This window comes from Raphanus sativus, unplaced genomic scaffold, assembly GCF_000801105.2.
Source record: "Raphanus sativus cultivar WK10039 unplaced genomic scaffold, ASM80110v3 Scaffold2667, whole genome shotgun sequence".
NCBI lineage: Eukaryota > Viridiplantae > Streptophyta > Magnoliopsida > Brassicales > Brassicaceae > Raphanus > Raphanus sativus.
Window position 1 is genome coordinate 1 of NW_026617975.1, and position 14,411 is coordinate 14,411.

At 36.6% G+C, this 14,411-nt stretch overlaps 3 protein-coding genes across 3 annotated transcripts; 2 read left to right on the plus strand and 1 right to left on the minus strand.

Annotated features, from left to right (window-relative positions):
- The first annotated feature begins 1,555 nt into the window (after positions 1–1,555).
- LOC108815333 (uncharacterized) lies at positions 1,556–2,596 on the plus strand. The gene is made up of 2 exons (XM_057000485.1): positions 1,556–2,022; positions 2,113–2,596. Exons 1-2 carry the CDS (start codon positions 1,556–1,558, stop codon positions 2,594–2,596), a joined length of 951 nt encoding a protein of 316 aa, XP_056856465.1.
- Positions 2,597–9,016: 6,420 nt separating this feature from the next.
- On the plus strand, positions 9,017–11,399 carry LOC130505883 (probable acyl-activating enzyme 12, peroxisomal). Its single transcript, XM_057000484.1, has 3 exons — positions 9,017–9,247; positions 9,425–10,275; positions 10,638–11,399. Exons 1-3 carry the CDS (start codon positions 9,050–9,052, stop codon positions 11,287–11,289), a joined length of 1,701 nt encoding a protein of 566 aa, XP_056856464.1. The 5' UTR covers positions 9,017–9,049; the 3' UTR covers positions 11,290–11,399.
- Positions 11,400–11,829: 430 nt separating this feature from the next.
- LOC130505884 (receptor-like serine/threonine-protein kinase SD1-7) lies at positions 11,830–14,408 on the minus strand (the record flags this gene model as incomplete). The annotated part of the gene is made up of 7 exons (XM_057000486.1): positions 11,830–12,322; positions 12,413–12,563; positions 12,661–12,898; positions 12,986–13,196; positions 13,277–13,467; positions 13,545–13,682; positions 14,357–14,408. Coding segments are annotated over 7 exons (1,311 nt in total), but the record flags the coding sequence as incomplete, so codon positions are not given.
- Between the last annotated feature and the right edge of the window lie 3 nt (positions 14,409–14,411).

The window sequence follows — 14,411 nt, forward strand, 5'->3', positions numbered from 1 at the left end:
GTGTGCTCTCCACCGGAGTTCTTCTTCACCGGCCAGCTCCTCCGGCGCTCAGCCTTGCTCCGCCGGCGATTCAAGTTTTCCGGTGAGCTCTCAAGATCTTGCCCAAGGTGGTCCATTCAGATTCCTGGTTAAGAAGAGGTAAACTAATCAAAACTTTAATCAAAATCCAAAATATAAGAACATATCTAAGAACATGTTCATAAAAAAACTATATGTTCATATCTTGGATCTATATGAATCCTATAAAACTTACTAAAACCTGTTGTTCTAAAATTATTATCTAAATATTAATCTTGAATCAAAAGTTCTATAAGTATATTGATTCTAAAAATTATCTTGAATCTCTAAAATCAGTAAAACTTATTAAAGAACATAAAGATCTATATGAATCTTGATTATAAGAACTTTTGAAATCTTATAAAAGTTTTGTGAAATCCTAAATCCCCTTCCTGGTTTGCAAGCCATTAATAGGCTCTACCTTTCTCCTATATGATTCGGCCTTAAATCCAGATTTGTCTAAAGGATTGAAACCAATAATCAAACCATTGTTTATTCGCATCACCAGCTGTTCCAGCAGGTTGTATAAGTCGTTTATCAATACCATCAAAAACCCAAAGATCAAAACCTTGAATCTCTTGCTGTGCCATTTTCGGCCAGCCTCCCTGAAAAAAAATTAATTCAGTCAACCAAAATAAAATAAATATTAAAACCAATTGATTGCATATCTTTGACTGTTTTTATTTTCTTTGTAACTGATATGATTTTATAAATGCAATTTCGATTTTTATAAATGCATTTTCGATTTTATTTGACTAGGCATTTAAATTTTATAACCTATAGTCCTGTTTTGCATTAATATGACATAAGATGAAATAAATTATAGGTTGATATCATTTGATCTTATTATTGTTTGTCATCTTTTATTTAAATTCTGATCAGTCTTGATATAAGTTCATTATAGATGTTCATGACTATATAATATGTTCATTATATATTACTATGCACCACAAATTTGAGTATGTTCATGAGGGGGAGTGAGGATATAACCCATGATACATGATCATACTAAAATTTGTGAAACATGGTCCACAACCTTGAAAATGATTTTGTGATGATTGAATTATATTCTAGATCATTTTTTGCATAACATCTATTATTCTGAATCATCCATATTGAATTGAACTTGGTTTAGAAATTTTATTAGATCATGCTCATATTCTGAACTGACCATTTTCATTCAATTATCATATTGTCTTATTGAAATTGATTATTCATTCTTATGGTAGATAATTCTGATCATGATACCTTGAATTAAATCCTGAAAATTATAATCATTTCTTGTCATGTTTATGATGCATTTTTATATGCTGCATTTTTATATGCTGTTTGACAATGATTGCTTTATATAAATCATCCATATTATATAATACATATAAATCTTTCGGAAATATAAAAATATATATTAAAGCCATGATCAAAATCTCCATTCATAAATCTGAACATGGATTGATCATATTATTATGAATCCTCATTCCTTATGGATTATTTGATTCAGATGTCGAAAATCAACAACCTTGAGTTTGCTGCCCTCAATCTCTCCGGAGATAATTACCTCCAATGGGCACTTGATACCAAAATTCTCTTGAGGTCTAAAAGTCTTGGTGATACTATCACTGAAGACACTGAGCCATCGGTTAAGGATAAATACCAGGCCATTGTGATCATTCGCCATCATCTGGCTAAAGGTCTTAAAGACCAGTACCTCACTATTGAGGATCCTCTGGAACTTTGGACAGAGTTGAAAAACAGATATGATCATCAGAAAACTGTGATCCTGCCAAAGGCCCTTTATGATTGGAGGAACCTAAGAATCCAAGACTATAAGTCTGTGGAAGAGTACAACTCGGTTATGTTCAAGATAGTCTCCAAGTTGAAATTGTGTGGGGAGACTGTCACTGATGCTGATATGCTGGAGAAAACATTCTCCACATTCCACACCAGCAACATGTTGCTTCAGCAACAGTACCGAGAAAAGGGTTTCTCCACTTATGCTGCCTTAATCTCTTGTTTGTTGCTTGCTGAACAGAACAATGAGTTACTCATGATGAACAGTGAGCTAAGGCCACCTGGTGCTAAAGCATTGCCTGAGGCACATGCGGCCATAGAGCCAAAAGATGAGACTCCAAAAGAGTCATACCGCGGTCGCATGAGAGGCCGTAGAAGATGGCAAGGAAGTAATCGTGGGTTTCAACCACGAGGTCGTGGGTTTCAGCCACGAGGACGTGGATTCCAACCACGAGATCATCTTGGTCGCAGCCGAGGCCGAGGCTATAGCCGAGGTCATCATGCTAGCCATGGGTATAAGTCCGACTTCAAAACCCATGGCTCGACCAAAACTCCTTGCTATCGTTGTGGGATGACCAATCATTGGGCTAACCGATGCAGAACTCCCCAACATCTTGTTAAACTCTACCAAGAGAGCATAAAGGGAAAAGACCCTGTGGCAAATTGGGTCCATCATGATGATGAGAATGATCTAGACCATGAGAATGATCAAGCCGATTATGAGACTTCGGATCTCCTTAAAAGTGGCTGAATATGAAGATTTCGACATCAAGTTGCTTTTGTCTTTGCACTTTGCATTTTTGCTTTGGCTTTATGTCTTTGTTTCCTATGTTCTATGACTTTGGCAATTCTATCTATGAAATAAAAATTTTATTTTTATATATATGCCTTATATAAGTTAAACTTATTAAGAACAACAAAGACAAAACCCATTAAGACATCATTTCTCCCAAATAATATCTATGGTGCTGACTCTTGTCTATTTTTCAGAAATGAAAGAAGACAATGACCTGCTAGTAATAGATAGTGGATCAAGTCACACTATATTAAAAGATAAAGGATATTTTGCTAACCTTATCTTAAAGAGTGCCAATATCAAAACTATAGCAGACACAGCCAGCCTTATTAAAGGCCATGGCTTGGCTAACTTAATAATGCCTAATGGCACGCATTTAGAAATTTCTAATGCATTATATTCTCTAAATCAAAGAGAAATTTATTAAGTTTCAAAGACATTCGAATGAATGATCTACATGTGGAAACTAGGGGCAAGGGAAAGAAAGAATTCCTTTTGATTTATAAGAATGCCCAAGGCCATAAAGAAGTCCTAGAGACTATCCCTGCTATATCTATGGGCCTCTATTGTGCCGATATAAAAGTGCTTGAGACAAATGCCACAAAGAATAATGAGTTCAAACAATGGCATGAAAGGCTTGGCCATCCTGGTTCGATCATGATGCGCAAAATAATTTTGAACTCAACTGGCTATTCCTTGAAAGAAAGGAATATTATCCCTAAGAGCCTTACATGTATTCCATGCTCACAAGGGAAATTAATAATAAGGCCATCACCGGTAAAGGAGGTTAAAGAAACATTGAACTTTCTGGAAAGGATACAAGGTGATATATGTGGACCAATTCACCCACCTTGTGGGACATTTCGATATTTCATGGTCCTGATTGACGCATCGACCAGATGGTCGCATGTTTGTCTATTATCATCTAGAAACTTGGCACTTGCAAGATTATTGGCCCAGATCATAAGACTGAGAGCCCACTTTCCAGATTTTCCACTAAAGACTATACGTCTTGACAATGCAAGTGAATTCAGTTCCCGAGCTTTTAATGATTACTGTATGTCCATGGGGGGTAAGTGTGGAACACTCCGTGGCACATGTACATACACAGAACGGATTGGCCGAATCCTTCATTAAAAGAATCCAGTTGATTGCTCGACCATTACTCATGAGGTCGAAGCTACCAGTATCAGCTTGGGGACATGCAGTTTTACATGCTGCTGAATTGATACGAATAAGGCCATCCAGTGAACATAAATATTCTCCATCTCAATTACTCTCAGGTCATGAGCCAGACGTGTCCCATATTAAAACATTTGGATGTTTTGTGTATGTTCCTATTGCACCACCACAGAGAACAAAAATGGGACCTCAAAGGAGGATGGGAATATATGTTGGTTTTGATTCTCCAACCATTATTAAATATCTTGAGCCTACTACTGGAGATTTATTTAAGGCCAGATATGCTGATTGTCATTTTGATGAATCAGAGTACCCAACATTAGGGATAGAAAATAACAAGCTGGGCAAAGAGATAATATGGAATCAAACATCCTTATCATGGCAAGATCCTCGGACTCAATCATGTGATTTAGAGGTCCAGAAAATAATTCATATGCAAAAGCTAGTTAATCAATTGCCTGATTCCTTTGCTGACCCGAAAAGAGTGACTAAGTCCTATATACCAGCTTGTAATGCACCAATAAGTATTGATGTCCAAGATGGACACAATCAAGTGGCTACTGAGTCTAAGGCACGCCTCAAGCGTGGTAGACCAATTGGTTCCAAAGATAAAAGACCTCGGAAAACAAAGAAAGGTGCAAAAGAAACCGAGGTCATAGATTGTCCAGACAAGGCCGAAATGGCTATGCCGTCAGTATCAACACTTGGGGTTCGGGACGCCGGGCCTCATGGTACTGAAGGCATTGATAATGATGAGATCTCGATTAATTACTTAATGTCTGGGACAAAATGGAACCGAAAAGATGTCGACATCGATGATATATTTGCATATAATGTAGCCCTTGAAATGATGGACTTAAATGAGGATCATGAACCCACGTCTATACTAGAGTGCACTCAAAGATCAGATTGGCTAAAATGGAAAGAAGCCATAAACGTGGAGTTAGAATCATTTAAGAAAAGGAATGTCTTTGGATCGATTATCCGGACACCTTGTGATGTTAAACCAGTGGGATATAAGTGGGTATTTGTGAGGAAGAGAAATGAACATGGTGAAATTGTAAGATACAAAGCACGGCTTGTTGCACAAGGATTCTCACAAATACCAGGCATCGATTATGAGGAGACATACTCCCCTGTGGTGGATGCAACTACATTTCGATTTTTAATAAGTCTGGCCATCAAAGAAAATTTGGATATGCGGTTAATGGATGTTGTAACCGCATACCTTTATGGTCCACTGGATAATGAAATATATATGAGATTACCAGAGGGTATTGAGCTTAAAGCTAACAAAGGTTCTCGAGAAGAACACTGCATAAGGCTGAACAAATCCTTATATGGACTTAAGCAAAGTGGTCGAATGTGGTACAATCGCTTGAGCGAGTACCTTGCCAAAGAAGGCTATAAGAACGACCCTATCACTCCATGTATCTTTATAAAGAAGTTTGCAAACAATGGATTTGTTATCATAGCAGTGTATGTTGATGATTTGAACATCATTGGAACCTCTGGGGAAATCACCCAAACAGTTGAATGTCTCAAGAAAGAGTTTGAAATGAAAGACCAAGGTAAAACTAAAGTCTGTTTGGGATTACAACTTGAGTACATAAAAGGAGGAATCCTTGTGCATCAAAAGGCATATACAGAAAGAGTACTCAAGAGATTTAATATGGACCAGGCTCACCCATTGAGCAGCCCAATGGTTGTGAGGTCCCTTGGAGTGGACACTGACCCATTCGGTCCTAAGAAGGACGATGAGGACGTCCTGGGTCCTAAAGTGCCTTACCTCAGTGCCATAGGAGCGTTAATGTATTTGGCTAGCCACACTAGACCAGATATATGTTTTGCCGTCAACCTCCTAGCTCGTTTTAGTTCATGTCCGACCCAAAGGCACTGGAACGGAATTAAACATATCTTATGTTACCTTCAAGGAACTAAGGATTTGGGTTTATTTTATACAAATGAAACCAAAGATGGTTTAGTAGGCTTTGCTGATGCAGGCTACTTATCTGATCCACACCGTGCTCGGTCCCAAACCGGCTATGTGTTCACTCATGGTGGTACTGCAATATCATGGCGTTCCATGAAACAGACTATAGCAGCCACTTCATCTAATCACTCAGAAATCTTAGCCATGCATGAGGCAAGTCGTGAGTGTGTATGGTTGAGGTCCATGACCCAACACATCCGATCAGATAGTGGTATGGTCGAGGACAATGGTCCGACCATCATATATGAGGACAATGCAGCCTGCATTGCTCAACTCAAAGATGGGTATATCAAAGGTGACCGGACCAAACATATTTTACCCAAGTTCTTCTTCACCCATGAGTTGCAGAAATCCAAGGAGGTCAATGTCGTCCAAATCCGGTCTAGTGAGAACTCAGCCGACCTCTTCACCAAGTCACTTCCCACCAGCACATTCAAGAAGCTCATGAAGCAGATTGGCTTGCGTAGATTCAAGGACCTTCAGTGATGTCCAAATCAGGGGGAGTAATGTGTGTTGTACTCTTTTTCCTTAACTATGGTTTTGTCCCAATGGGTTTTCCTAGTAAGGTTTTAATGAGGCAACGTTAGCACATTACAAGCCCGATATGGTTATGGCATCCAAGGGGGAGTGTTATAAACCATAGTATGGTTTGTGTGGATTGCCTATAACCAAGACCAAGGAGGTTTACATCCGACCCGTCTATTCGATCCGTCTACATTCCGCCCGAGACTTGTCAAGATGAAGACCCATTCAACCGAAGCATTTATGAGCTTTGACCAAGTCTTGATATTGTATTGAATGTAGTCAAAGTGTATTCATTGTGTAGATTCTCCATTGATGTAAAACCTTATGTGACAACCACTATATATAAGTGGCAAGAGCTAATGAGAAAGACACAACTTTCACAGCAACACTTCTCTCATTTCATAACACTCTCGTTCTATTGACACTAAAAACCATGCATATTACATAAAATGTGTTTGCGACAATTCGTCCATGGACCCCGACTCGCATTCTTAAAGAGCATCGATCATAATTCCTCGAATGTGAGTTTTCACTGACTCCTCCATATAAATTATCGATGTGCTTGACATTCTTTAAACCCAAGATTTCACCTTTTAATAACTTTTTCAAGAGGACAAAATGTCACTAATAGACCTACAGATGAAATTATCATGTAACTTAATTATATTTTCGTAATTTTATGATAATAAAACCTTAACAGTCATTCTATTAAAAACAGATAGAATTTTTTTAAAATAAACTTTAGCTCATGATTTCCTTAATACAGGCAAGTCATATTATTTTGCATTTTCTGGATTAGAAAACACTAAAAACAATTATAGTGAACTATTTTATCATAAGTTGCTAGAGGAAGAAAGTTGACCAAAAAAGAATGTTATTGTCTTTTTTATTTGTACATGATCCTTGACTCCCATGCCGGATTAGAGTGAGCATTTGGTTTTTGGTTTGGTTCTCATTCAGTTCTTTTGACTTTTTGGTTTTTATGGTTACAGATTTAGGATCCGTTCGAGTATTTAAAAAATTTGGTTTGACTATTTTGTTTTTTGGTTCGAATTGGATAACAAAGTTAAAAACCGCCTAATATCCAAGATAATTTAGATCTCATTCGGTTATGGTTTTTAGGTTAATTCGGGTAAAAAAGTAAAAGAAAATGGAGTTTTCTGGATTTAAATATCATATTTCTAGCTAGATTAAAAATTTAGATAATTTGGATAATTTTAATTGTTTTGGATAAAACATATTCTGGTTAAAAGTATATCAATTATATTATAGAAATTTGGGTAATCATTCAGTTGACTTTGGTTCGATTTTATTTTTTGTTTTAAAAATATAGGACCGATCGAAAAATTGATAGGATTCAAACTCAAATTGAATCTCATTTTACAGTCGATTGGTTTTATAGCTCCAGATTAAAATATTTTTATGGATAGTTTGGTTTATAATTAGTACTAGATTTTGACCCGTGCTTTTAAAGCACGTAATTATTTTCCTTTATCTTTTTTTAAATTGACAAATATTTAATAAATGTCATATTTTCATATATTTGTTTTTTTATAAAAGACTTAAGCTTTTTATCTTTATTTATCGTGTTTCATTTTAAATGAGTATAGGCATGATACAATATCCGGACCCTAAGAACCAACCCAAAACCGACCCAAAAATCAGGGTCCTGAGCCCGATCAGATCCGGGGTAAATATCCAAATGAATTCTAAATTGCTATATCCGAAGAATCGATCCGAACCCGATCCGAACCGAGAACCAAATGAGTACCCGAAGATACCCGAAATGTGAATATATATCTAAAAATATATGTTATAATTATATTTATAATTATTTTAATATTTTAAATTAATATCATAAGTTAACTATAGTAGTCGTTTTTAGTACTTTTGAGTATTTTAGGATAAAATATGATAGTTTGGATAAAAGTTTACCCAAAAAAACTGTATAAAATTGATATTTTTGGTTACTTTTGGTTACTTTTGAGTAATTTGGATACAAAAATTTGAACCGAATCGGATACTTTGGTTACTCTGAGTATAAATAACCGAACCCGTTTTAGATATTTTGGTTATTTGGTTATTTTTCAGGTTCTTATGCATGAGAACCGAACCCACTCGAACCCGATCCGAAAAAAAGAAAAATTGAATCTAATTTGTTAATCGGCCCAAATGGCCTAAAAGAGATGATGTGAGCAATGAGCTGGATTTAAAAAAAGTGACACGATATAGATGTGTTATTAATATTACTTGATTGCCCTTAATGAAATATGCAATGTTATTAAAGAAATGAGTATTTTTAGTAAAAAAGCCAATAGGATCCTGCTTTAATAGTATAGATTTTTAGAATATTTGTAATTTTAAAATTAAATAGAATTAATATTTGAAGTATATAAACTGTGTTTTGGATAATCAGATACACATTGGTTCACGATTTAATTTGGTTTGTTTCTCGGTTCTAAAAATAAAATCGTTTGAATATTTGAAAGTTTTGGGTATATTTTTTCAGTTCGGTTTATACGCCCAAGTGATAGCGTAGTGCTAACAATTAAGGCTGCTGAACACTTTAAATTAAATGTCAACTTCCCACCTTAAAACCACTTGCTGCTGAGGGGAGAGAGAGGGCCAGATCACACTTATATATAAGATCTACATGTATCTTCCCTCACACCGACACAAAAACATAAATATACACTAAGAAGAACAAGATGGACAATCTGAGGTTATGTGAAGCAAACAACGCTCCTCTAACGCCCATAACGTTCTTGAAGAGAGCTTCAGAATGTTATCCAAATAGAACTTCCATAATCTATGGAGAAACTCGTTTCACATGGCCTCAGACCTATGACCGTTGCTGTCGTCTCGCTGTTTCTCTCCTATCTCTTAACATCGCCAAGAATGATGTCGTATGTCTCTCTCTGCAACAAATCTTTTTATTTGTTTGTTTAAAGTTTATTATTTTGTTCAAAAAAAGTTTATTATGTATAGTAGGTTTTATCAAACAAATCTGAATATAAGAAATAATTCTATTTCACTTTAACTTGGATATACGACTATGAGACATGACATAAATATGTGTTTAGGTATCCGTTCTTGCCCCAAACATACCGGCCATATATGAGATGCACTTCGCTGTTCCCATGGCTGGAGCTGTCCTTAACCCTATCAACACCCGCCTCGACGCAAAATCCATCGCCGCAATCTTCCGCCACGCACAGTCCAAGATATTATTCGTAGACCGCAACCTAGAGACCTTAGCTAGAGCCGCGCTCTATCTACTACCCGACGAAGAACAGCTGAACCTGCTGGTCATATTCATTGACGAGCCTGATTGCCCTAAGAGGGTTTCGTCCAATGAGTTAGACTACGAGGGGCTCATCCGTACGGGAGAACCTTCGTCCTCCTTGGTTGCACGTATGTTCCGTATTCAAAACGAGCAGGATCCCATCTCGTTAAACTACACATCGGGTACCACGAGCGAACCAAAAGGTGTGGTGGTTAGCCACCGTGGAGTGTATTTGAGCTCTCTGAGCGTGATTATGGGCTGGGAAATGGGGACATTCCCGGTCTACCTTTGGACTCTGCCTATGTTTCATTGCAACGGATGGAATCTCACATGGTCGGTGGCAGCACGTGGGGGCACCAACGTCTGTATCAGGCATGTGTCTGCCCCGGAGATTTATAAAAACATAGAATTGCATGGCGTGACGCATATGTGTTGTGTTCCTACAGTCTTCAACATTTTGCTTCAAGGAAATCCACTTGACATGTCACAAAGGTCCAGGCCGGTTCAGGTTTTGACCGGAGGTTCATCGCCTCCTGCTGCCCTTGTAGAGAAAGTTCAGCGGCTCGGTTTTCAAGTGCTGCATGTCTATGGGCTCACGGAGGCCACTGGTGCTGTTCTCTTTTGTGAGTGGAATGACGAGTGGAACAGGTAATATATATTCGTTGGTACAAAAAGTTTATAATAGCATCATTACTGGACTCTCTCAAAAAGAGTTTCTTAGTAAAAATTATTTAATTATATTTTTTGATCAAATTATTTATTTATATAATTAAAATTAGTTGTAACAAATTAACTTGTTCAATGTTAAAATGACACGTTGGTTTGAGGTATCTTGATTTTGATGAGAGTCTCTTCACAAAGAAACTTATCTCATAAATTCTCCTACTATATCATTTTTTATTAATTTTATCATGAGATTCTCTCATAAGAATTGCCCACTGTGGATGCTTTAAGTCATGTTAAATGTTATTAAAATCGATTTAACATTTATATTTATACTATTAAAACAGACTACCAGAAAAGCAACAGATGGAGATGAAGGCAAGACAAGGGGTAGGCATCTTAACCCTGGCTGACGTTGACGTAAAGAACACGAAAACTCAGGAGAGTGTCCCACGCGATGGGAAGACAATGGGAGAGATTGTCATGAAAGGAAGCAGCTTAATGAAAGGGTATCTAAAGAGTCCGAAAGCTACATCTGAAGCGTTTAAGCACGGATGGCTCAACACGGGAGACATAGGTGTGATCCATCCAGATGGGCACATACAGATCAAAGATCGGTCCAAAGATATTATCATATCTGGAGGTGAAAACATCAACAGTGTTGAAGTTGAGAATGTTCTTTATAAGTATAAGAAAGTGCTCGAGGCTGCTGTTGTGGCCATGCCTCACCCTATGTGGGGTGAAACCCCTTGTGCGTTCGTTGTTCTAGAAAAGCGTAAGACTAGTCAAGGAGACTGTGATGATCAGTTCATGACAAGAGAATGTGATTTGATTAAGTATTGCCGTGAGAATCTGCCTCATTTTATGTGTCCGAAGAGGGTTGTGTTCATGGGAGAACTACCTAAGAACGGCAACGGAAAGATTCTTAAGCATAAGTTAAGAAATATCGCTAAAAGTTTGGTTCTTAATGATGACAATACTATTGGCATTAAGCACTAAATATCATCCCTCATGCAAAATCCCTACGGAAAATATATGTGAGATATTAGATATCTGATACTTATGTTTCGATTAGTATAAAATTATTTTTGAATAAACATATTATAAGTTTTATTATAAATAACTGTAATTTACCGAAGCATTTAGATTTTATTAATATTTTTATTCTTTGATTGAACTTAATTTAACTCAGTTAAATTTCATTGAATCCGGTTAAACCATATTGATCCATGACCCAAAACATTTTCGGTTCAGTCATTTGGGCAAGTTTTTAAAACACTGCATCCAGGCTCTAATGCATCCAAAAATGTTACATTGATAAAAATGAAGATCCAAATGATCATATGCTTGTTGATGCATGGTAATGTGATGTGGGGCATTCTTGAATGGCTAGATATGTCTTTTTGTATACCTTTCAGAAAATATTAATTGAGAATATTTGATTTGATTAAATATTATTGATAGTTATTGAAAATTTTATAATAAAATAAATAATAAATTTAGTTATAAACATTTATTGTATTTTTTATTTTGCTTGAATAGTCTAGAAAATCATTCTTTCAAGAAGGATAAACAGATTTTCTCGGGTTACAAATTACCGGACGTCAATAACTGAGAGGGAGATTTGGTTCACTGACAATTCATGAATAGTCTAGAAAATCATTCTTCTAAGAAGGATAAACAGATTGTCTCGGGTTACAAATTACCGGGCGTCAATGACTGAGAGGGTGATTTGGTTCACTGACAATTCATCATCGCGCTGTGTACCCGACGACAATTCGGTCTCAAGAAGACTTCTCCCAGCGCAAAAACCGGGCTGTTTAGGCTGAGGAATAGCCGTAGTTTCGCTCCCAAGCATCACCATAACAGTCGACATCACTGGTCTGTCTTCAGCACGTTCTTGAACACACAAGAGACCAATTTGTATACATCTCAAGATTTCATGTACTGTCCGGAGTGCTGATGATGAAGAATCTATGATGATTGGGTCTACGGTCTCTATCCCTTTTCCTTCTTTCCAGTACCTCCACACCTGTCCGTAAAAATATAGAATCTTTCATTTAGTGTTATGGCGATATAAGATGCAGTGAAACAATATCAAATTTAGTTGTTCTCAGCTTACAAAATCAAGGAGGTTAAGGTCACGGTTAGAGTTGTAGAACCCTTTACTCCTCTTGCCAGTTATAATTTCAAGAAGCAAGACCCCAAAGCTGAAAACATCCGACTTCATAGAGAATATCCCGTCCATTGCATATTCTGGAGCCATGTAACCGCTGCATAAGGTATAATAAATTCATATTTTATGATGTTTTCTAGTTGGTTTAGATTTAAGACGAAAACTCTTTGTTGTTATGGAAACAAATAGCTTACTAAGTTCCAACCACCTTCCTTGTGTTAGCTTCTGTCTCATCCCGTCCAAAGATCCTTGCCATCCCGAAATCCGAGATTTTTGGAGTCATATTTTTATCAAGTAAGACGTTACTTGCTTTCAAGTCTCTATGGATAATTCTAAACCGCGAATCTTGGTGAAGATAAAGAAGTCCTCTAGCAATACCATTGATAATGTCAAATCTCTTTTGCCAATTTAAGGTAGAGCGTCGGATTTTATCTACAAATCGATCACAATTTTAAACATGTTAATCTTATCCCCGAATAAGTTACATTGTTAGAATAGAAGTTATCTTGAGTCACTAACCAAAGAGATGTGAATCAAGGCTTAGATTCTCCAAGTACTCATATATCAACATCTTCTCGCCCTTCTCGACGCAACAACCGAGGAGCCGGACAAGGTTTATGTGCTGAAGCCTAGCAATTAGTCTGACCTCATTCTTGAACTCATCAGTCCCTTGTAGAGACATTGTAGATAGTCTCTTTACCGCAATTTCTTTCCCGTCAGGTAAAATTCCCTATTACAGACATGTTCGATTATAGAATGAAAACCTTGTACATTGATAGATTTTTGAGTACATTTATGAATCATTTTTACCTTGTAAACAATACCGAAACCACCTTGTCCAAGCATGTTAGCGACAGAAAATCGGTTTGTCGCCATGGCAAGAGATTCAAACTCCATCAATGGAAGCTCTAGATCCTCTGTTTTGCTTTCTTCGGATATGTAACTATAGCTTGTTAATATCACTTCGTTTATTAGCAAATCTTGGCTTCGCACTTGATCAACTGTTTCATTCAGAAACAAAAACTTTTGAACTTTCAGAATTTACAGACAAAATAAAGAAAATGAGTCATTGATTTACCATTAGGTGTTTGAATTGTTATAGATCTCTTCTGTTTTCTTTTCCAAAAGCCGAAGGTGATGATACTAATTATTAGAAGAAAAATGGCCACTCCAATACTCGAACCTAAGATTCTTCCATGGCTTGTTATCTTGACATCTGCAATATAAACGAGGCACATAGTACGTACTTGTCAAAAAAAAAGGTCACTCCCTTGTACTTATGATAAAAACATTATACTAGACCTAAATATAAATATTTTTGGTGTTGAATCTAAGCTTAAACCATACTTAATATTGAGATATACTGTTTGTGCCTAATATAGTAATCATCAGTAGCTTCGCTTAGTAATGCAATTAAAAAATATTAGATAGATCTTTAGTTTTAACATTGATTTTTTGTAGCAAAAAAATTATGGATTTATAGTGATCTAAACATCAACTTATATCTTAATATTTGAATGGATATTTAACCACATATCTTATATTCTGAAATTTCCTAGTATCACACCCCTACAATTAGGTGATCTTAGCTGAAACTCTTGAGATCAATAGCAAAAAATATTAAATGCTATTACATCAACTTAGTAGAAAGCAATCCAATCACATGGTTTGATCTTATTTCTTGGACAACAGACAATTATATTAGTCTAAAGACCCAAAAGAAATTAATCTGTTACAACCGGAAGTAAATGTTAAAGGGGTGAAGACATCCACAGAAATGCTTCACTTTAGATAGAAGTGTTAAAAGGGGTGATCACATGCTTTGATCCTTAACTAAGGTAGCCTCAACTAAAACAAAACCCTTAAAAAGGCATGGGAGAAAGAACTAACCGAGATCAGCAGCCGCTAGTTTAACGTAGAGATCCTGACCACCATTTGCATAACT

Bases quoted from the DNA above. Each gene is read 5' to 3' on its own strand.
- LOC108815333 (XM_057000485.1), top strand. From the start codon at position 1,556: ATGTCGAAAATCAACAACCTTGAGTTTGCTGCCCTCAATCTCTCCGGA. The intron at 2,023-2,112 runs GTACCGAGAAAA...CATGATGAACAG, and splicing joins AACATGTTGCTTCAGCAACA to TGAGCTAAGGCCACCTGGTG.
- LOC130505883 (XM_057000484.1), top strand. From the start codon at position 9,050: ATGGACAATCTGAGGTTATGTGAAGCAAACAACGCTCCTCTAACGCCC. The intron at 9,248-9,424 runs GTATGTCTCTCT...ATATGTGTTTAG, and splicing joins ACATCGCCAAGAATGATGTC to GTATCCGTTCTTGCCCCAAA. The intron at 10,276-10,637 runs GTAATATATATT...CTATTAAAACAG, and splicing joins TGGAATGACGAGTGGAACAG to ACTACCAGAAAAGCAACAGA.